A 23,094-nucleotide genomic window follows, 5' to 3' on the forward strand; every position below is an offset into this window, starting at 1 on the left:
CGCCGTTGTTCCAGTCCCCCACCCCGCTCCCTTCCGCGTGTAGCCTGAGGGCGCGGCGCGCCGCCTACGCAGGCCGGAGTGGGCCGGGCGGCTGCTTCCCTCACGTGCTCTCCGCCCCGGGGCCGCGCCTGTCCGCCCGGTCTCCGCGCACACCCATCCAGGGCCCTCGCCCGGAGCGCTCCGGGGTCTCGCACTCACCCACGTGGGCCGCGAGGGCGCCGGCGTGGCCAGCCGGGAGACTCGGAAGAGAAAGGCTGTCAGTGGCGCGGCGCGCCGCCGGGCAGCGTGGAGGGACCGGATGCTGAAGCGTGGCGGTTTTCAAAAGGCTGTCTGATAATCGTGGGCTCTTGTCTTCTCTCTCCAGCAACGAAGGTTTTGGGAACAGTAAAATGGTTCAATGTAAGGAACGGATATGGTTTCATCAACAGGTGAGATGACCGGCGCCGAAGCCTCCATCCTTCCTCTTGCCTGCTCTCTGCCCATCTGCATGGTTGGTTTTGCGGGCTTGGGATTGTGTGAGCGCGTGGAGGTTGCTGTCTCTGGTGTATTGTTAGTGATTTCGATGATTTTTCTTTTTTTCCTCGATGACTGAAGGGTTAGTGGAGCTGAAGATTTTTCCTTTGTTTTCAGCGTAACTGTTAATCCAAAGCTATCAATAGCATCCATGGTTTCTTAGGGTGCAAAGCACTTTAGAAGGGAGTGAACTGTGCCTTTCTCACATTTCGTGCCAACTGAGGAGCTAGATCTGTGTATTATGTTGAACTCGGGTCCCACCCCATTTTGCTCCCGTTCATTGTTTTACACGTTTTTGACATTGGATGTTTGAGAATCGTAATACACTAATTGGCATAATGGTCATTGACAAGTTGCTAACCTGTGGAGGTGAGATTTGCCAGTGCAGGTATGAGGTCTTGTCACCTTTACTGTAAGGTTATACTGTCTTTGTTTAACGTTTTTGTACTTGCTGCCTTGAACACCTTGGATAAAGTTCATATTAGTACTGCTTTGACATTAAAATCGTTTTTGCTTCATCCTAAATAGTAATCTGGAAGGAAAATGCTCGATTTTCTTTGCTCAATTTTATTTCTCCTACTTGTCTTCACATAGTACCTCTTAAATTGTAACATTAGGGTGGCCTGAGTCTGAGATAACATAACAGTGCATGGTGTCTGAAGGCAAAGTTACAGACTACATCTTTTGGGATGATCTTTAGAATAGTCTGTAGCAATAGGGAAGAAGCTCACATGGTCTCCCTTGTGAGCCGGGCATCATTTTCAAGATGGCTGCCAAGACTAGTAGTGCAATTACAAGAGTGTAGAGCTCCGTTTATGCTAATAACATTGGCTATACAGGTGTGATATGTCATCTCAGCGCTTTCTTTCTTACATCCTTTTAGACGGCATTAAACAATTAGATGCTTAAAAGAGCGCTTAGGAATAAATATAATACCAATTGTTTGTGAAATGGGTACTACAGGAAACCAAATGGACAAGGTGAAGCTTCAAAACGGACATATCTGGTTGGTGAGAAACGTTCATTACTCAACCATAAAGTGCTGTGGAAACACTCAAAGCAGAAGAGGTTGTGGCCATTTTCTGGTCTGTTTTCCACATTTGGAGTGGTGGTGAAGCATTTTGTTCTCCCAAAATCCTTAGTTTTCCATCTGTTGTTCTATCTTCCTGACAAGGTAATATTTTTTTTATCAGTTTTTTGGTAATGGGTTACTAGTGAGGAAGGAAATGCTTTGGTCGTGTTCCTTTCTTTGATTCTTATTTGAGTACTCAGCCTAGAAGGATGCTTAAAATTTAAATGCCCAAGCTCTTCTCCAGGATGGATTTATTGGGACTGGAGTAGACAGACCCAATACTTCAATGTATTCCAGGTTATTATGACTGTGGACTACACCTGAAAAAACACTGCTTCTAAACTTTGACCCAGTGTAATAGTATTACTGGTGTATGCATTCGGTGGGGTTGTAATTAGGAGCATATTTCATTGAAGTGAACAGTTGACAGCCAAGATAAAAAAGTAGTTCTTTACATACTCTGAATTTTTATTCTATGAAATGCATTCTTTAAATATCTCTGTTCTGACTTGCAATCTGCTCAACGGGTCTTCCTCCAGGGCAGGTTGAATGTAAATTGGCTTTGGATGATCCTTTGTTTGGACTGACCCAACCTCAACTATTTTGTCAAATTGTGCAAATGTGCTTTGTATTACTAAACCAACTTTTTTAGTGTTTCTGAGACTTGACTATACACTGTAAGATTTGATTGCAATTAAGTGCAGGGTAGGTTTACCTTAATAGAGAGGGGTATGTATGTATGTCTTTAAGAACTAAAGTTCTGGAAGCTAGCAATTGTTCAGCATGTAGGTAGGACTATAGGACACCTGAATCTCATGGGGATAAGGGAAGTATCACACTTGTTCTGTTTCTGTGTAAAAGGGAGGATGCAATCTTTATGGTGATTATTTGTTGGAGTTCTGTCAATTGTATTTCTGAGATTGTTGGTTTTTGTGTAAATTTTTTGCTTTAGAGAAATGTGTTCTCATTGTAAACATTTCGATCTAGATTGTTGCCTGTGCTGATTGGTATCAGCTTCTTAGATTTTTAGAATGTTTTCCCTTGGCATGGTTGTACAAAAAGAACATAAGAGCTATAAAAGCAACGGACCTTTGATCTTACTTTGTTAGAATAGGTAATCTAGGAATTTTGAAAAAATGTGTTCTTTTTTGTGCTCTGTCTACAAAAGAACTGCATTCTGTGTGACTGGAGGGATTTGTTGCCCTGTTCACCTTCATAGTTTTTTCATTTCGTTATGAAAAAGATTCACCCAGCATTGTTGAAAAACATTAGAAAGGGGGCCAGACCACAGGGGTGATTAACTTCAGAAGTTGGTTCTGCTTTTTAAATCTAGATGTTTGATTTTATCTTAGTTCCATGAGAATTGATTGATTGATTCATGCTCTCCAAAATCATGAGTCAGTAACAGTTTTTCAGTGGGACTTGCACTTTTATGTATAGTGACCAGAATAGAAATACCTGTTCTCCAAGTACTTAAAGTGCTATCAATTATTATGAAGTTTTGAGGTGTACAGGGAGGGAATTTGCAACAAAAAGACAAATAGAGCAGGTCACAAATTGTTTTATTAGTTATATTTGCCCCCTCCTCCCAGGTGTTTTGTTTAGACAAATTGGAATTACTGACATTCAAAATTCAGAAGATTTAACACCCAAAATATCTAGCTCTTTAGATCTAAATTTTTGCTTTGGTGATCTGGTTCCCATTTTAAATAGAAATCAGCTGGCTATGAATGTTGTTACCTCCTTTAGATGGGGTATATGTTCCTGTTTACCTGTCAGGCTTAGCTTTCGCCTGCTGATGATTTTCCTTCCTATATATGCATTTCGAGTTTAAGTTGTCATGGGGGCTGAGGGATTTGGGGTATATATAAGTGGGATTTAACCATTGAAAGTTTTGTTAAGTGGGTTTTGTCATGAGTTCCTGTGTGCTGACTGCTGATTGCCCACATTTGAAAAAGTTTGTATATTTGACTGTTTCTTGGTGGCCAAAAGTTGCATTTTAGCAGATTGATTTTATAAATTCATACTTGTTTGATAACTAATGTTGGGAAACAGTTGAGGTGTTAAAGGAGAGAACATTAGACCTTTTCCTTCCGTCTTAGTCTGTGTTTATATTGCCAGAAAGTTAAGAAAAGTTTTGTCTAAGTGTTATTTAAAAACAATTATATGGCCCCACGAAATTAAAATATTTACAATTTGTTAATTTTAAGCTTGTAAGCCTATGGAAAGATGGCCCCAAAACAGTCCAACATTTTGGACTGTCATGTCAGACTAACTTTTAAACTCCCAGTGTGGTTGCACGGTCATGTCAAGTTCTTCCTAGAAGTCATTGGTAGGTAGTGTCTGACATTGTCATGGAGGGCTGTCATGTGTAAAGTATGTGAATATTCCCTAAGTCATTCCTGTGTCATTGGCAGTCTATTGACCTTCTCCTTTCTATTACAGGAACTGTAATTGCTGATTTCCTTGTTCTTTCAGTCTCAGCCCTTGAGATCATATGCAGTTTAGCTCACCTAAAACAAAAATATTTTTTTTAAAACCTGGAAAATAGAAGTGCCAGCTGGCTGTGAGGAGTATATAAGAGAAAAATGAAAAAATAAGTGGGATTGTGATATAATGATCATACATACCTGCAGGACTTAGGTAATTGGTGTCTGATACTTTAGATTACAGAGTTTATGTAGATACTAAATCTTGGAGTTTTTATAACTTACTATAGGACTGATTTATTCAGTTGATCAAGTGAGGCTTTTAAAATGGCTTGGTGTGGTATAATCTGCATCAAGACAGTAGAATAAACTTAAAATATGGTAGGTCTCATTTCAGGCAATATGGTGGATTGGAGGAGGTAGAGAATACTGATGGGTAATAGATGAAATCACATTACTGGGAGACATTTTGAGACCATCTTTTGTATGGCTGTTACAGGTACTGTTAATCTATTGTTAATTTCTTCTGTGCCTCATGTTTTAAATTAAACTTCATTATAGCTATGTGTGTGTAGTTGTGTGATGTAGTATATGGTTCAGTACTGTCTCTGGTTTCAGACTTAACTAGGAGGTCTTGGACACAACCCTAGGATACAGGAGGAATGACCTGTACTACATGCCATGACTCAGATGTGGCTGCTAAGTACTTAAAATGCGACTGGTGCAGCTGAGAAATGCTCAGATCAGTCTTTGTTTTGAACCACTTTCAACTAAATAGCTTGAGTATTTGAATCTACTTTTTCATACTTACAAATGAAATTTTGTAAGTAATCTGATACAAATCAGATTTTGAAGACAGTATGAAAAAAAGCAAGTGTAAAATTCTTGTTTTCTATGTTGACAACCATGCATATTGAGATGATAAAATTAATTTTACCTTATTATGGCTGCTAGAAAACAAACTTGGGTATTTGCCTTGCGTTTTATTTCTATTGAGCAACAGTTGGGTTGTACTTGGGTTTGATTACAGTGTTAGTTAGGTAAGTGCTATTATTCGCCCTATACACATATTTTCTCCCCCCCCACACACACACACACAACTTAAGTTCACATAGTTAGTAATAAGGTAGTCCAACCTTGACTTCAGTATTTTTTTTCTAGTAAGGAACTCTCAACACTTCTCTATATACTACCTATCCCTGTCTCTCCCTCCTCTCTGGTTAGTATGATTTCACATACTACATGGCAAAAAACACATTTAGTAAATGCCAGGTGCTGCTTTGGATTGAATGGTGGTGGACTGAGGATAAGTGCTCTCCCCCCCCCCCCCATTAGGCATTGCTTAGCCAGCTGCTCAGTTTTATTAAAGTGGTGAATGAGATACTTGACTTTGCTATCCTTTTATAGGCCCAGTGACTTGGTGGCAATTTATAAGAATAATATGATGAAATAAATACGAGGTATAGAATTCAGAAAAATTGGGCAGTATTTATTTTTTAGTTTGAAGGGCTGGGTAGTATTGAGTGAACAGTGTTACACAGTGGATAATTAGGTTTGAATAAGCACCTACCCTGTTCCCAGTATGCTGGGTGCTAGACAGGAGAATGACCAGTTCTCTTTCTCAGTCACTTACCTCTGGTTGAGAGGAGCATGTAAACTAGTATGTTTTTGATAACCCTCTATCTTCAAAAAGTGTGGTAAAGACAGAATGGGCCCTCTTGGTTCTCAGGATACTTTACAAAAGGTAAGGTGCTAGGGATAGGATACACCTTTCCACTACATTGATAAAAACATTAAAAAACCATGTTTCTTGGTGAGCTGTGTTGGTTATTTTATTTACCCAAGTGATGTCTGTTCACAACACAGTGTATGAGTGAGTTCTCCAGACTTCAGATGTATGACACTCACCTCCACCCTCCGAATTAAGAATACCCATAGTTCTTTGCCCTTGTCCACTGGTCCCAACCCCCTTTAAATGTCACCCCATCACCCCTCTTTGTCAAGCACTCTTTATTTTTCGCCATAATCCCCTGCTTTTAATTTGGTTTGGTTTGGTTGATACTTTGTTTTGTTTCTCTCTCTTCCATATGAGTGAAATCATCCAGTATTTTCTTTCTCCTAGCTTACTTCACATATATGAAATAACTGTACTTGCAAGGAGAGGATGCAGGGAATGATGATTATTTGATTGTCCTTTCCCAAAATTATAGAAATCATTTGCTGTAATCTTTATAAAATGTAAAGATTTCCAAACTGGTCCACTTCAAGTCTCAACATACTAAAGGCCAGGATGAAATTGACCCCTAAATAGATCACTACATAGTTCATTTTCCTGACTTGTAAAGTAGGAGGTTAATGATTGCGCTGACTTCAGGATTGTGAGCGTTGGATATTATAATGAAGACACTTGGCACAATATCTGAAACTTTAACTCTCAGTAATGCAGGCTACCTCTGTCTGGTTTGTTTTTTCCCATTGTGCAGATGAAGAAAAAACTTTTGAGGACTAAAAGTCAGGAGTTCCCATTAACAGTGCTTTCAATATCTCAGTAGTCCTTTCACACGTTGCAGCTAGGTCAGTTTATATATTTAAATCATAGTCCTTTGTTTTGACAAAAATTGGATTTTTAAGTAGTCTGTTTTCTTCTTCCTGAAGGACTGGTATAGTGACAGTAAATGAGTGATTGAGTACATTACATAAACAGTTTTGGTAACTTCACTAATGCTCTTTTTAAACCCTGGAATAAAATTTACAGATAACGACTTTTGTTTTTATAGAAGTGTGGTCTGTTTGTAATTAGTTTTTTGCACCACAAATGTGGGTTGGTAAAAGGAATGATCTATCGGTTACTCATGAGCAATACTACCAGTAATGAAAAGTCTCTCCTTAAGGAGGTTGTATTTTTAGTAAATGTCCTGTGATGGTTAATATTGCACCCTGTTGAGTCACCGTTTTAGACTTTACACACCTTCCTTAGTCCACCCAAAGCCCCACTAAGGTTTGAGTTGTAATCACACTGGAGATAAAAACTGATTGGTAGATATAGAGTTGTTTATGTGATATTGTGGATATTGTGGCCAACCATTATTCTTTGGGGCTTTCCTAATACTCAACTGGTTTCTGAGGTCCACTTTAAGCTTCATGTCTCAAGTCGCCTTTGCAGTATTTCACAGTTTGTGTGTTGTGTTGTTTTGTTCTTCCTTAAACAATTTAAAATTAATCGCTTCATTAATGGATGTCCCTGTGATCCATCTAAATTATATGAGTTATTTGGTATATACATTGTTTCTTGGATCGAGGAACCAATGATAAGCCAGTTGATTCCGTTAATTGTGACTTTTGCTCTTTCTGTTACTTAACACTGGAACTACTTTTGAGCCCATTTTCAGATTTAGTAGTGACAGAATGAAGAATTGGAGGCAGGCCAATGAAGGCCTGGAAATCTCTTTTCTCCAGTAGTTCTCTTTTTTCATAGTATCACCTTAACCTAACCTCCAAACTGAAAACTTCACTCCATTTCTCCCTCATTTCTAACATTTTATTTATCCCCAAAGGTCTTCCCATTTTACTTTAAGGAGTATTCACGTTTAATGGAGAATTCACGTTTACTCCATCTTATCCCAGCCCTTAATCTAGTTCTCCGTCATTTCTGATTTGGGTTTTTGAACTAGCTTTTTTGGTAACCAAATGGGCTCCCTTTGACTAGATTTTTAACAGCTATTCAATAAAAATTAAGCCATCTTTGCTGACTTGTAAACTTGCATGGTGATTTGACCCCACTGTTCCTCACTTTAAGCCACATTCTTTATGCTCCAGACAGCTTAAACATTAGTGCTTCTGTTGAATTTGCACATTGCTGGCTTTATATCATAGTCATGATCTGTTAGATGTTCGCATTTTCTAGTAAGCTCCTTTAAGACTCGTTAGGGCAGATTCTCCTTTACAAACTACTTTTGAAGTCCTGAATAAGTAAATATTTAACAACAATTTGAATAGGTGAATAATTGATATGAAATAATGTGAAAGGGAATTTTGTGTGTGTTAGTAAAAATAGTCATTATCATTCCCTAATTCTCTAATGCTTGCTTACATGAATGGTGTGGATTTTGGAGAGGGGATGAAGGGGAAGGTTGGTGGTCCTTGAGAAGAGGTAAAAATTAGAAGTGATGAAGAAATGATTGAGGATGAAGTGTGAAAGAAGGATGAAAAATATAGTTATAGTCTCTTTACATTAGTAAGCATATGCTCTAGAGGTAAGTAAGAGTGTGGGGTATGCTGGAAAACTTATGAAGGTTTAGTAATGTTTCCTCTTTTTTTGCCCTATTACCTGGTTACCAACCAGAAAATCTCTTGACCTGCAAAAAATAAAAATGGGTGGAAATGGACAGCGGACTAAAAAGCATATCGTTAATCTTTAGCAAACATGAAATGTATTCTTTTTTTTTCTGATTTGTTAAATTGTTCTATTTTGCAGGAATGACACCAAGGAAGATGTATTTGTACACCAGGTGAGTGCTTGTGTGTAGATATTTACTCTTCTGCCTCAAGATTTGTGAAGAAGGGTGACTGACTTTTCAGCTATTGTTCTTTACCAAAAAGGTTATAAAGTCCAACTACTTGTTTATATAGTGCCTATAGGAAGAGTAATATAGTATGTTTGAATGTGTGTGTTGAAACCTTGTGTTAGTAATTAGTTCAATTAAAATAGGTGTTTCAAACTGTTGTTTTGTTAATAGTTGAAGCTTTTGAAAATTTTGAAACTGCTCAATTTGTTGCACTAAATTTTCAAGCCTAATTTCAGGTGAACAGAAACCCTCAGTAAACCTAATCTTGCACTAATGATATTGTTACAGAGACACAAAAACAACATCTGTCCTACTTACTCTGAAGCACTTTGAACAGTTAATATAGACTTACCTTTGGAGAAACAAAGTATAGATGTTAATTGCTGAACTTCCAAGCATCATTTAAGGAAAATATTTTTTTCCTTTTCCTTCCGGAAGTGCTTTGGGCTTTAGAGATTTTATTGTGTAACTAAAGCGCTGCTAAAAAGAACACTTATGTCTCATATCTGACTATTATGGGTATATGTAAATATACCTCACAGGTATACATAGGTAGGTGCTCTGCAGTTTTTCCACTAAAACTTGAGGTACTGTCAACTTGTATTTAAAATTGCTCTAAGAACTTTTATGCCACTTTTATACTGTAATTCAGAAATAAAAAATATAAAGTCTGTCTCCACTTAACTTTTGCATGTGTGAGCTTGGAAGGCAGCATGCTTCTTAGGAAGAGCTGTCTTAGGTTGGTGCTTGATAGTGTTGTAAAGCATCCTATACAGCATTCAGTGATAAGCAAAGGGGCAAGTGAGATCACTTCTGGTACATCCAAAACCTATCAGATAATTGTAGGAGCAGATGTAAGTATGGAAGCATTTAAACTCTAAACATAAATATAGAAGCACCTAAACTGTTACCTTAAAACAAATGCCTGTTTTATAAAATTGAATTGCCCACTATTATCCTTAAACAAAGACATCCGTAGGCTTAGGGTTAAGAGACAGCAAGATAGTTCAGTTCTATTGTCTATCAGCGACACTAAAGGGTTTGGGGAGGGTGTTAAAAGAGTGCTGACTGAAATAAGAGAGGTGAGGTTTTAATTATCCATACTTCTGCTATCCCCGATGACTGCAGGTAATTGAGAGTTGGCTATATATGAAAGGCATGAAAACTTCGTGACAGTTTAGATGACAGATGAGATCAGTTTGGCTGAATGCATGTCACCCAGTTGGACTGGCTCACAAGGTGTCACCAATCTGCTTTCCTTATTTTGGAATTGGTTTCAACATTTAGTTGTTGCACTGGACTTTGCTCAGGTCTTGGTGGTGTATCAAGGAGACTGAAGTTCTGGGCAACTTAGCTTAATTGGCTTCAGATTTGTTATTTTTCCTGCCTCATTTGAAATAGAAATGCATTTGTGAGCCTGTAATGGATACTGCTGTGATGTAGTAGAATGAACATGGGATTTGAAGTCCCCCAAGACTTAGATTTAGAGAAGTTCTTAACCTGCCACTTACTGGCCCTGTGACCTTGTGTAAATCAACTTTTTAAAGTCTACTCTTAATCTGTAAAAAGGGGAATAATAATACCTCACATCATCTGTCGTGAGATTGACTAGGCAATCCACTAAAGTATTTTGTGTAAAAATACTATAAAGCAAATGTGAGGTATTGTTCTCCCACTTGTAGCACTCTGGAAAAGTAACACATCTTTAATGTGAGGTATATTCTCAGGGGAGCTAGTAGCCCACTGTCCATGCAGTGAGATAGGATGAAAAGTGGCATGGCTAATAACAAGTGAATTGAATTTCCACTGAAGTATTATCACAGGTTGGAAGGGAGTTTGGTTGACATTTGTTACTGAGTTTGATAACACAGGAACAAAGTTGGTTTGGTCAACTTTGAAGCATGCAAAACTAAACTCGCCTGTCATCTAAACTGGTCCTGTGTGGGGCTAGCTTCTATTAAGTGCAGTCTTTGGGGGATAGATGGAGATCCTCATTTTGTCCAAAGTTAACATACAATGCTTTTGCAAGACGCTGCTTTTAAAAATATGTACTGTTTTGTCTGTCTTGAGTGTTAATTACTTGTTTCAGTTTTGAAAAACAGTGGTAAAATGTTGGGGCCTTTGTATGATTGGAGTATTGTGGTTAAGGTTGGGGGTAGCACTGGTCCCTGTTACCTAAATTTTGTGATGGTTTGGTCTTAATTAAAGCTAATTTTACGTGTATATCCAAGCTAAAATAATATTGACTCTGGTACATTTTAAATGAAAAAGCACATTATTCTCCCCTGTTAATCTATTTTTGGAATGTGATATTACTAGACTGCCATAAAGAAGAATAACCCCAGGAAGTACCTTCGCAGTGTAGGAGATGGAGAGACTGTGGAGTTTGATGTTGTTGAAGGAGAAAAGGTGAGGATGCTTTTTGTGTAAAGGTTTGACTTCAGTGTGGAAATATTTTGGAGATCTCATCCATTAGGAATGGTGGCTTTAAGGTGGATGGATGGGTCAGGTGACCACATGAACACAGGTGCATCAAGCCTATTGTGCTGGCTGCAGTTAGAGGGCAATCTCTTCAGAACAGTGAGGAACTAATTTAGTTATTTCTATGCACCCCTGGCCACAAAAAAGCAGTTTAACTTTGTGTAAATTTAAATGTCCTTAATTCTTTTGTCACTGCCCATGTATGATACCTTTTGTAGGGTGCGGAGGCAGCAAATGTTACAGGCCCTGGTGGAGTTCCAGTGCAAGGCAGTAAATACGCAGCAGACCGTAACCATTATAGGCGCTATCCACGTCGCAGGGGTCCTCCACGCAACTACCAGCAGAATTACCAGAATAGTGAGAGTGGGGAAAAGAATGAGGGATCAGAGAGTGCTCCCGAAGGCCAGGCCCAACAGCGCCGGCCCTACCGCAGGCGACGGTTCCCACCTTACTACATGCGGAGACCCTATGGGCGTCGACCACAGTATTCCAACCCTCCTGTGCAGGGAGAAGTGATGGAGGTGAGTGTTCACCAAAATTAAAGGGCAGGGGAGGGGGGAGGAAGTATCAGTTTTATGTGATGGCTTTTTGACAGGCTGTGTTTTCAAACCTTTCTGTGTGTTTGCTGGTGTATTTGAGCTATTAATCACAATGGGAAGCATTTTACTTCCTAGAAATAGTTATATGTATAGTTACCAATTGATGTATTTAACACCTGTATTTATTTAGTCTTTGGATTTATGTGATTGTGTTTTTACTGTTTAAATTGACCTAGTGTCTTGATTTCTTTCCATTGTCTGTCAGGGTGCTGACAACCAGGGTGCAGGAGAACAAGGTAGACCAGTGAGACAGAATATGTATCGAGGATATAGACCACGATTCCGCAGGTATGGTTCGTGTTTAAAAACTTTTTACCAGCATATACTAGGCCTCAACATCGTGCTTTTCTTGCATCATTTATCTGTTAACACTTCACATTTTCTTTCATCAGATGTCTAAAGAGGTGAACCTGAAGTCAGTTATCTCTGAGAAAATGTTCTTTGCTTACACTGGTTCAAAACAGCTTATATAGATGAGGTTCACATTTTATGCTGTTGGGTTTTTTTGTTTTTAAGTAAGGGTACAGAATTTCACATTCTGTCCTTGAAAACAGTTAAATGGTTTAAACTGAATGTCTTTATGACACTTATTGGGGGCGAGAGAAAGATAAAGGTGATTTTTTTTTTAAACATTCAGAATGTCTCAACAGTGCTATCCTAACAAAATCAACAATTTTACTCATGAGGTGGCCTAATTGTAAGTCACCTCGTTTAGATAATGTACTTTATTTATAGTCTCAAAATTGCGAAATGAAATTACATTTTGCAAAAAAGTGTAGTTCCAGACTAGAATCTAAGCAACCAACCTGGCTACGTAAGTATTAGGAAACACTTTTTAGCCAGAAGTTAATTATCATCAGTGTAATTGGGGAAGAAGTGGGAGCCTGACCATGTTTGGTTCATGGTATGTGGCATTTTCAGACAGTATTCCCAATCAAAGTCTTTGAGACCTTAAGAGAGATCATACTGTCTTAACCTGTTCATTGATGTCCTATATGTTCATTGAGTTTTGTAATAATCAGTATTTAAAATGGCTCTCAATTGCATTGATAAGTATTTCTGATTCAGGAAAATGGGCTGGGATCCTAGCTGGTTCACTAAAATTGGACATTTAAAGTTTTTGAGCTACCATAAAAATGGCCTTGTGCTAGATGTTGGAGGTGGATAAATGTGTCCTTCCCTATTCTGTTTGGAAAATTAAAGTTGATCTCAAGTAGGCTCACTTTCTTTTTTTTTTTTTTTTTTTTCTTCCCCCAAATAGGCTTTCGTGGCAGTCTGCCCTTAAGTGCCAACAGCAGGGAATACCCTGGGTTTGCCTTTTTGTTACACTGTTAGAACTGCCTAGTTTCATTGGTGCACATTAGAATTTTTAAGTGCTTTAGTTTAATTCAGATTTAACATTCTCATCTGAATGGATAGACTAACAGTACCAAGTAATTGCTATGGTGACATAATTGTCTTAAAATCTATGACAAATACAGTACTTTGCAGTCCACTTAACCATGAATCCTTTTTCCAAATGAGCAGTAATCACACCTACTCACTATAATGTGTGAGGTATAATCCTGATGGTATAGAGGAGGGGTTTTTTCTTAAGATTTATTTATACATACAGAACTGGGGGACAGGCCGCAGGTGCAGGGGGTGAGATTCACCAGAGACAGTGGGAAGCAGTGGGCAGACCAGGAGAGGTCTGCGCCATGTGCGTAGCTTCCTGCCAGGGGATCAAACTCATGCTGCAGTGGCTGCAGATAGTTTCATAGTGTTGTGCTTTAACCTGTTGCACCACCAGGGAGGGCCCAGTAAAAAGAGGAGTTTGAACTAAAAAGGTGAGATGGCACAAAAGGAAAAGTGAAGTCAAAAACATTGTCTCGTTGGTTCAAGCATATGCACCAAAAGAGGGCAGTTGGCAAGAAAATGACTGCTGGAGCAGTTTTCACATGAAATGAATAAGGAGGGGAGATAATTACTGAAGAATTTGAGGAGGACAGCATATGTGACAAGAGCACTGGAGTATATGTCCTAGGCGACATTAAGAATGGGAGAAGAAGAAGGAATAAGCTAGTGAAAGTGGGTAGCATTAACCACCGAGTGGGCTACAAAGCAGGTAGAAAACAAATGAATGGAAGAGAGAATCGAGTAGCCCAAGTGAAGTACAGAAAGTTGATTTAGAAGCCACAGTTACAGGGTTAGACATAGTATTCCTTAAGGGAGAACTGTCAGGGAAAGCCAGAGTGGTTTTGCCAAAGACTGGCCTTGAATTCCAAAGAAGGGAGAAAGGATCTTAGGAGAAGAAACAGTATTGGAATGATAGATGAGAGACTGGAAAGTCTAGACGTGTTTTTTGAAATACATGCATCTAAATGGGAGTTAGAGAGGCCTTGGCGTAAAACACTTGGTGATATTCTTGGTGGTCTGATGCTTCTGTGGGAGTGCTTTGAATGAGTGGAAGAAAGGTCAACAATACATCAATTTCATTACTGCCATAATTGTCAAGAAACAAAAAAAACCCACTTATTTTCCTTGATAGAAGTCCTGCCACTTTCTTTGTTGCTGAATATTTCAGGCCTTAATACAACTTAGTGAGTTTAGTTATATTTACAAATAACTTGTATAGTTCAGAAAATAGACAGCCATCACCACTGTTTGCAGAATATTTTCGGTGAACACTTTAAGGTCTTAACAGTCATTTTTCTCTCGCGCTAGCCCCTGGCTACTACTAATCTATACTCTCTAGTTTTGCCTGATTTGTACACTCTTATAAATGAAATAAAATAGTGAATGACCTTCTGTATCAGTCTTCTGCTTAGCATATTTTCAAGATTTATCCATGGTGGCATGTATCCGTTTTTATTCCTTTAGTTTCAGGTTATATTATTTCTACATTTTTATGTTGATGGGCATTTTGGTTCTTTAATTCATGAAATGGAAATGAATCCTGGGTATGAACCTAGAGGTGGAATTGCTGGGGCGTATGGTACAAATGCAACATTTTGAGTAATGGCCCATCTATTTTCTAAAGCTGCTGCGCCATTCTGTATTCCTACCTACATGTGTGATTATTACAATTTCTTCTCATTCTCACCAACAATGATTACTTTCTGACCTTTAGATTATGGGAGTGAAGTGTTGGTTTTGCTTGGATTTCCTAGTGGCTAATGGTTGCTGTGTACTTTGTTTATAAGAAAGGGGGGTGGGGTTATTTCTTGTCCAGTTCTTTCTCAATGGACGTGGTTACCATAAAACTTACTTTTCATGAGCAGTTAAAAGATGTCAGAGTGTTGAAGCTGTCATGCCACTCTGTCATATTTCATGGTTATCATAGATTGTTTGCTAGTCCCTTAAAGCTAGTTTTAAATGTTTATTTTTCAGTTTGCATTCCAAATACAAAATCATCATACTCACTTTGTGAAATGAACTAAACTTGCTCTTCATTTTTGCTAAACTGCCTGCATACCACATAAACAGTCCAGATACAGCATTGAGTTGAGTGGAGCAATTGTTAACATTGGTGGGCAGGTTGAAGAAAGAAGACATTATCATTGCAAGTGTGCACAATGTTCATTCCAGGGGCCCTCCTCGCCAAAGACAACCTAGGGAGGACGGCAATGAAGAAGATAAGGAAAATCAAGGAGATGAGACCCAAGGTCAGCAGCCACCTCAACGTCGGTACCGCCGCAACTTCAATTACCGACGCAGACGCCCAGAAAACCCTAAACCACAAGATGGCAAAGAGACAAAAGCAGCCGATCCACCAGCTGAGAATTCGTCCGCTCCCGAGGCTGAGCAGGGCGGGGCTGAGTAAATGCCGGCTTACCATCTTTACCATCATCCGGGTGAGTGTGCCTAGATGGCCTTCCTGGTCCAGTCATGGTTGGTATCCATTAATGCTGCGGGTTGGGGAAGGCCATGTGTTCCACCAAAAGTTTTCCCTGAAATGCCTAAATACTCCACTCTGGTGGTGTTGGGTATCAGCCACGCATGACCCCTCATTCGTCTCAATTCTGACACCTAGAGGCCTTTCTTCACATTGTATCTTGTCGGATTTCAGAAGTCTTGATTTCACTGAAAATCCTGCTAATCCTGTTCTAAGTAGTATGTTAATTATATTGCTGTTTTTCCCAAAATAGCCATTAAAATTAACAGAAGCTAAGTGGTAACTATTGTAGTTTCTTTAGTGGGGGAAAGGGAGGCAACTTTAAGATGTTTGTAATTTTTTGTTAGGTTTTTCTATAGAGAAAAGGGAAAACTTGTAAATAGCTTAACTTCTACCAAAGTCATAAATTTCAGGTGCCCAAAAGATGATTCTTTGAGAGGTCCGTTAATGTTGCTGAAGCTCCTTGAAGCTGGCCTGTTTTTGTTTACTCTTAAGTTCTAAACTTAAGAGTATTCCTTTGCACTCAGCTTTTTCCTCGATATACTGAGAGACATGTAATTGGCTCTGAAATCATAGTTTTCAGCCAGTGGTATACTTGGTTCCCCACTTCCACCCTCTCCACTGTACTATTTTCTGGGTGGCAAAAGGTCACCCAGAACTTACAAATAACCTTGTCATAGCAACATCCATTCCTGTTATAAATCGCACTGTCTTGGGCTACATCAATGAGATTTGCTTAAATGCTTTCCCGTCTTAGCCAGTATGATCTGGAGCAATTTACTGTGTGCTGAAAGAACATTGCAGTTAATTGTTTGAGATAATAAAGTTTTTGTTTCTTTGCAGTTTAGTCATCCAACAAGAAGAAATGAATATGAAATTCCAGCAATAAGAAATGAACAAAAGATTGGAGCTGAAGACCTTAAGTGCTTGCTTTTTGCCCGTTGACCAGATAACCAGAACTATCTGCATTATCTATGCAGTATGGGGTTTTTATTATTTTTACCTAAAGATGTCTCTTTTTGGTAATGAACAAACGTGTTTTTTAAAAAAAAAAAAAAATAAGCCTGGTTTTTCTCAATACACCTTTAAAGGTTTTTAAATTGTTTCATATCTGGTCAAGTTGAGATTTTTAAGAACCTCATTTTTAATTTGTAATACAAGTTTACAACTTGATTTTTTCAAAAAAGTCAACAAACTGCAAGCACCTGTTAATAAAGGTCTTAAATAATTGTCTTGCGTATATTTATCTTACTAGCATATGTATCCATAGTTCATTCTAAGACAAACTGGTCTGCAGACAGACAGTAGTGCCTTAGGGAAATGTCTTTTAAAATGTAATTGTTTGTTGAGTAGCCTACATGTGAATTCATACTATAAGTGGAAACCATTTACTGATTTGTTGGGGGTGGGGTGGGTAAGATAAGTTCACCTTTAAAACTGTAGCAGTGAGAGCTATGACTACCCCCATTGTGGCTATTTTCAATTCAAATCTTGATGTAGAATTCCACTAGCTTACACCAGTGTGTTTTTTTGTTTTGTTTTGCTGGGAAGCCATTAGAAAGGAAAGAAGTATGTCTTAGTATGGGGCCTAACTATTTGGAGTCCTTAGACTCTTCTACCTGGAAAGTAATTTTAGTTTTCCTGTTTTGAAGATGCCCACTTTTAAGATTTATCAGATGCCTGCCACAGGGCTGAGTGTGTTCAGTAAACATAGGCTCACGCTGTGATCAGTGGGAACAACAACAAATAATGTGATCCCTATGGGAAGACAGCTAAGGAACTTGTAGGTTGGTCAAATTGATTTTGTGGGCTCAGAACCTAAGTGTTACCTAGGCTAATTGTGACATATCTTGTTTAAATGTTGTTACTCCAAGGAGACATTTAGTGCTTTGTAAATCCAGGTCATGGTGACCCTTTCCAGGCTTTGCACTGGTTAACATTAAGTTCCAGGGAATTGGTGAGTTAACAGTAAGAAAGAAGTAAAACTCCCAAAGACTAACACTGCATTGCACTGGTTAACATTAAGTTCCAGGGAATTGGTGAGTTAACAGTAAGAAAGAAGTAAAACTCCCAAAGACTAACCTAGTATCTGATAACTTCCAAATTTGGTGCTGACTTGTTTTTTTTTTTGATTAAGTATCCAGTGTTGGGAAGAGTTCAGCGGAAATGACATTGAACACTGGTGATGGTATGTATGTGTTTTCCTAATAATTACATGCATTAGGAAATACATCATGTAAATGACAAGATTAACGTTGGTTAAATTATCCAGAGATGTTCAGATGTGATTTTGGTAACGAAGGCAAGGAAAATTTTGTGGTACAGTCTTGCTACTTAATAGCAAAAGCATCAGTTTTTTAAAATACTCCTTTTTTGGGGTTCTGTTGCTCAAACCTTTTCTGTATAAGAATTAAGATAGTTTATATAACAACCCAGAAAATGCATTTTCTTGCAGGTAGGATGCAGGTGTAGAAGTGGTTTGCCAGTCACATGAACCAGCGTGAAACTTAGGACAAATGTGCACTGCTAGAGGGGAGGGTGGGAGGTGGAAGTAGTGCTTTGAAAAACTGCAGAGCAGCAGTTTCCTTGTCTGGAGTAAATGGCCATGGTTTACTCAAGCCTGGGTTCCAAATCTTAACAATTGTGAACTAGCTCATATCTTTAAAGACCTGCAAGGGGTTAGGGGGCATGTGTATCACGTCAAGCACCTGGGGGTTAATGTAGAGCAAAGTAGGATCATCCTTTAAACATTGTGCTGCAGGGGTTGGGTGGTGCAGTAAGGTAAAAATAAGGCTTGGAAAGGAAATAATATACATGGAGTCTGGTAACCTCAAAAGAATTTGCACCCAGGTGAACACTAATAGCTGAAACTTGTTTCTGCAGGTTATGTAAGGGAAGAGTAAATTTCATGGTGTTAGCGAGCACATATGTATTGCATTTAAAAAATTTGAGGATGGAAAACAGTTTTTGAAAGACATTTTTTCTATGTTAGTATTATGAAATGTATTCGTTCAAATTAAGGGATTTTTGGTGGTTCTTGGGCACGGGACAACAGGTGAAGTTTTAAAGGACAAAAATGTTAGCATTGGTATAAAAAAAGGGGAGTGTGGTAGGGAAATTGGTTGTTACAGATGGAGAGTTGGGATTAAGGCTGCCAGTTGAGCAGCTCCAGAGGAAGAGAAAATTGAAGGAAATTTAAAGTTACAGGAGACAGTGTCAGTATCCACTCCTATCCCAAGTGCAGGGATGAATCGTGAGTAGCCAAAGGTACTTTATCCCACTTCTATGTTAGGGCTTAAAAAGGCAGAGTAAAAAAAAAAAACATTGGGGGCTCTCCTGGGTGATAATGGCAACAGGTTAAAGCACCACATTATAAAGCTCTCCAGATAACTTGGGTGGAAGTTTAAGGATAATTCTGACACTCAACACAGAAGGTGGTTTATTATTAGAGTTGAGATTAGAGCCAGCCAAGAAGAAAGCTTTGTTATAAATGACTTGTTTTTTGGAACTGCATAAAATTTTCATAAATCATTTTGAGACATCAGAAGTGATTAGGTGTTAGAAAACCTAACTCCAGTCCTGCCCATGAAACTTCAAGAACCTCAGGAACTGCCACATGTTAAATATGGAAGACTGAAGAATTTCTCAAACATTACCCAAAAATTCCTGGATCCCACCATCCAACTGCCTAATTCAACTTAAGAGAGGGGAGCATTGGAATGAGCATGTAAGGTGCTTACTAAGATGTAAGTAGTACCAGCTTCCTAAAATTTTGGGAGGATTAACTGAGAATAAGACAATACCTGATGTCAAGAAAAGTCAGCAGCTGTTGCAAGAATATTGTAAGGACCAACTAAAATTTTGTGAGGGTTGTGAACACAGAGTAAGGTGGCCATGAGAACTTAAGTTGCAGACCTTTACAGGAAACAACTGCCCTGAAATAACTTTCCTCTGAAACCTACTTTTCCTGAGACAGCTTCCCTAATGAGGGAGCCAAGCCAGAGAGGGAACTTGGCAGAGATTCTCAAGCAGTCATTTTCTGGGTGATAACGGACTCTCAATTGACAACCAGCTTCAGCCTGAGGGCTCTCCTGATGGCTTTGCCATACTTGCCTTAGACTGATAAGTGTCTTAAACTTCCCAATTTTCTCAGCTGTTTCTCTTGTAAACCTTTGCATGTTTAATCCATTTGGGGGTCTGCCACTTGGAGGACCCAGACAAATAGCAAGCATCATTTAAAAAAGAAGAGCAGCAGCAGACCTCCCTGTCTGGCCCGCAGCTGCCCTCAGCAGTGTGTTTCAATATATCTGCCTGTTCTGCTCCCCACTCTGTCTCTGGTAGGTCCTCTCACTCCCACATTTCTGGCCTGTTCAGCCAGCTCTTGTATGCAAAAATCTTTTTCTAAAAAACCATGCTGGACATAAGTGTGCTGATGTAGAACACTATACTAGACATCAGCAAACCTCAAGATTCAAGGTGGTGAATAATCAGGAAAGACAGCTTAAGTATAGAGCATCAGGGATCTGTCATTCCTCCCCCAACAAGTACACTGGCAGAATTGGTCTCATTTCTTGTAGTTATTTTGGAACATTTGGAATGCTCGCAACATCCAGGGAAGGGTCTCATGGTAGAAATGTCATCTTGAACATTCTACCTTAGTTCAACAGCATCTAAACATTCCCCACCTCCCCCAGCCCTGAGCAGTTGGGCAGACGTCCCTGGAGCAGTTTGTATGTAGTTTGCAGGAGCCAGGTTGTCAGTAAGGTCCTGCCCAACAAATAATCAGGGCTCTTGGGGTTACTGCTTCTGATCACAGAGGCTTAAGCCATTATCACACCTTATCCCACTGCTGTGTCAAAGACATCCCAGAGCAACAGAAATCAAAACAACTGGGGAAAAAAGGGAGGCTGATTACCATAGGCATATGTCAGATTCAAATTTGTAATTCTCAGCAACAGAAACCAAAAGGCATACAAACAAGGCAAATAATTAGCTTGTATTCAAAGAAAGCAAAGTAGACCAATAGGAAGTAGCCCTGAGAAAAGTGGTAGTCTACTACTAGACAAGATTTTAGGACAACTTTATTTCAAGATTTATTTATGCATCTAAGAACTGGGGTGTAGGCCAGAGGTGGGGACAGTGGGGAGCAGAACAGGAGGATCAACTGAAATACACTGATGGGAGCAGCTGGCAATTTGTCATATACAAGGGGTCACCCATAAGAAGAACATTACCAGCAGAAATTCTCTTTGGAGGCCAGAGGCAATGGGCTGGAATATTTAAATTACTAACAAAAAACTCAACTGAATCCCATGTCCAGGAAATCCTAGAGAGAAATTCTGTATCATTCCACTTACTGAGATAGTTGCATTAGTAAAAAATGTCTAGGATGTAAACTTGATGTCATATGTACTTAACAATCATTTAAAAAAAAAATGGAAAAGGATGAGAAAGATAACCAAGGAAAGATGTATGTTTTCTGGCTAAAACCAGAAAAATGATTTTAGGGTTTTACAGTAATTACCAGGTTTTGTGAGGAGTTAGATGATCCATCAAAAGAGGGAGAACAGTAGTGGAAACAATATTTAAAGACCATTTTATGAGGCATGGTCATTTTATATTTAGATCATCTTTTCCACTTTTGTCCATAGAAATCTTGCCCATTTTTAAGTTGGGCAGTCATAATTACAGAGTAGTATGAGTACTTTTAGAAAATTTTTGTCTTTTTTGTTTCTATTTGACTTTTTGTAAGAGTTCTTAATAGGTTCTGAATTTGAGCTTTTCATCAGCAAAATGATTTCTAAGTATTTTTCTGTGTTGAATTTTTGCTTTTTCTGATGGTATCCCTCACACAAGTTTTTAATTTTGATGCAGTCTGATTTTTCTGTTGTCATAATTGGTGTCATATCTGAGAAAACACTGCCAAATCCAAGGCTCTCTTACATCTGGGTCTAATGATGCATTTTGAGTTAATTTTTGCATATAGTGTCTGGAAGGGGCAGCTTAATTCTGCACATGAACATGGAGCTCTTTCAGCACCATCTGTTAAACAAACTTCCTTCCTCCACTGAACTTCTAGGCATCTCCCACTGAGGTTTTTGCTTTGCTTATCACATTTTAAAATTATTTTTGATTATTTTACAGATATACTAAGTCAGCATTGATAATTTCCCACTCCCTGCAGATGTTTGTTAAGTGGGTCTCTTCTTTAAACACAGTGAAGATACCGTTTTGTGATGTGTGATAATTCAGTTTTAAGTCTGTGTGTGTCTGCCTAAGTTGCTCATAGAACTTTTTCTTCTAGACTTGGTTACTTTTTATTGTTTGCCCTACATTGTGTTTGAAAAGTTTTTTGTAGATTCTTAAGAGACCTGGGATAAAGTCTCTCCCTTCAGAGAGGATTTGCATTTGCTTTTGTTGCTCATTCAGAGGTATGACCTCACCAATAGATTTTAGCAATCTTGGCAGCTGACCTTTTTTGGAGACCTGTCAGGTGATTTGAATCCATCAGAGCTGGCTGTAGCAGCAGCTGCTGAGCTTGCCTGACCGCTCTCTTGGGCCTGGTGAGGCTAGTGAATGAGGTGATGATGGTAATACTATTGTATTGAGAGAGGCTGTCACACTGGGATCCTGACTGAATGTAGTAAGGTGTGCTAATAGGCCCTTCCCACACGCGCACCATGGGTGAGCGCAAGGCTTTCCCATCCGTCACAGCTTTTTCATCTGAAAGTAATTTCAAACCCTGAAGAAAAGTTTCAAGGATAGGTCAAAGAACACCTGTATACCTTCACTTAGATTGCTCAACAAAATTACACTGCATAAACTTGACTCCTAACTTTCTGTGCCTTTATGTGTATTTTTTTTTTTCTGAAACCTCATTCCCTTAGTACTTCAGGGTCTCTCTCCTACAAAAACAGACTGACCTACAAAACCAGTCAACTGTCAAGCACAGGAAATTGACTTTGATAGAGTACTATTATCTAAGTCACAGATACTGTTCAAATTTCACTGATTGTTCCAAGAATGTGTTTTACAGGTTAAGATTCCAATCCAGGGCCATGTATTGCATGTAGCTATACTATGGTATCTTCAGTTTCAATCTGGTATAGCTTCTCCATCTTTCCTTGTCTTTCAGAACTTTTGACAGCTTTGAAGAATACAGGCAATTATCTTGTAACTCAATTTAGATTTTCCTGTCCTGTCAAATAGTCAGGTTATGCACTTTTGGCAGGGATTTTTTCAGTGCGTCATATTCAGGGAATACACAGTTCTGGTTTGTCCCATTACTGGTGCTGTTAACCCATCACTTGAGGCTTGTCTGCTACGCCTTACTGCTGTAAAGTATCATACTTCATAGTTTATCATTCATATTAGCATTTTACTGTAAAGTAGAGCTTTTTCTTCACCATTCTTTCCAGTATGAACCAGTGGTTTCTTTTATTCACTAAGTTAAAATCAAATACTATTACTTATTTCAATACTTAAACTGTCCCAGATAAAGTCAGTGGGAGCACTTTAATTCCATGTCCTTCAGATTTGTCTCCATCATTCCTTGGGC

At 38.9% G+C, this 23,094-nt stretch overlaps 1 protein-coding gene across 1 annotated transcript in view; it reads left to right on the forward strand.

Moving 5' to 3' along the window:
- The window catches only part of YBX1 (Y box binding protein 1), a 17,607-nt gene extending 842 nt beyond the window's left edge, over positions 1 to 16,765 (forward strand). Inside the window, exons 3-9 of the mRNA XM_012722110.1 lie at positions 232 to 428; positions 8,489 to 8,522; positions 10,899 to 10,988; positions 11,279 to 11,581; positions 11,865 to 11,947; positions 15,230 to 15,495; positions 16,380 to 16,765. Of these exons, the coding sequence (XP_012577564.1) occupies positions 232 to 428; positions 8,489 to 8,522; positions 10,899 to 10,988; positions 11,279 to 11,581; positions 11,865 to 11,947; positions 15,230 to 15,464 (942 nt within the window). The 3' untranslated portion in view covers positions 15,465 to 15,495; positions 16,380 to 16,765. The remainder of the gene's footprint in view (positions 1 to 231; positions 429 to 8,488; positions 8,523 to 10,898; positions 10,989 to 11,278; positions 11,582 to 11,864; positions 11,948 to 15,229; positions 15,496 to 16,379) is intronic.
- Positions 16,766 to 23,094: the final 6,329 nt, after the last annotated feature.

This window comes from Condylura cristata, unplaced genomic scaffold (genome assembly GCF_000260355.1).
Source record: "Condylura cristata isolate star-nosed mole 26May11 unplaced genomic scaffold, ConCri1.0 scaffold00008, whole genome shotgun sequence".
Lineage (NCBI taxonomy): Eukaryota > Metazoa > Chordata > Mammalia > Eulipotyphla > Talpidae > Condylura > Condylura cristata.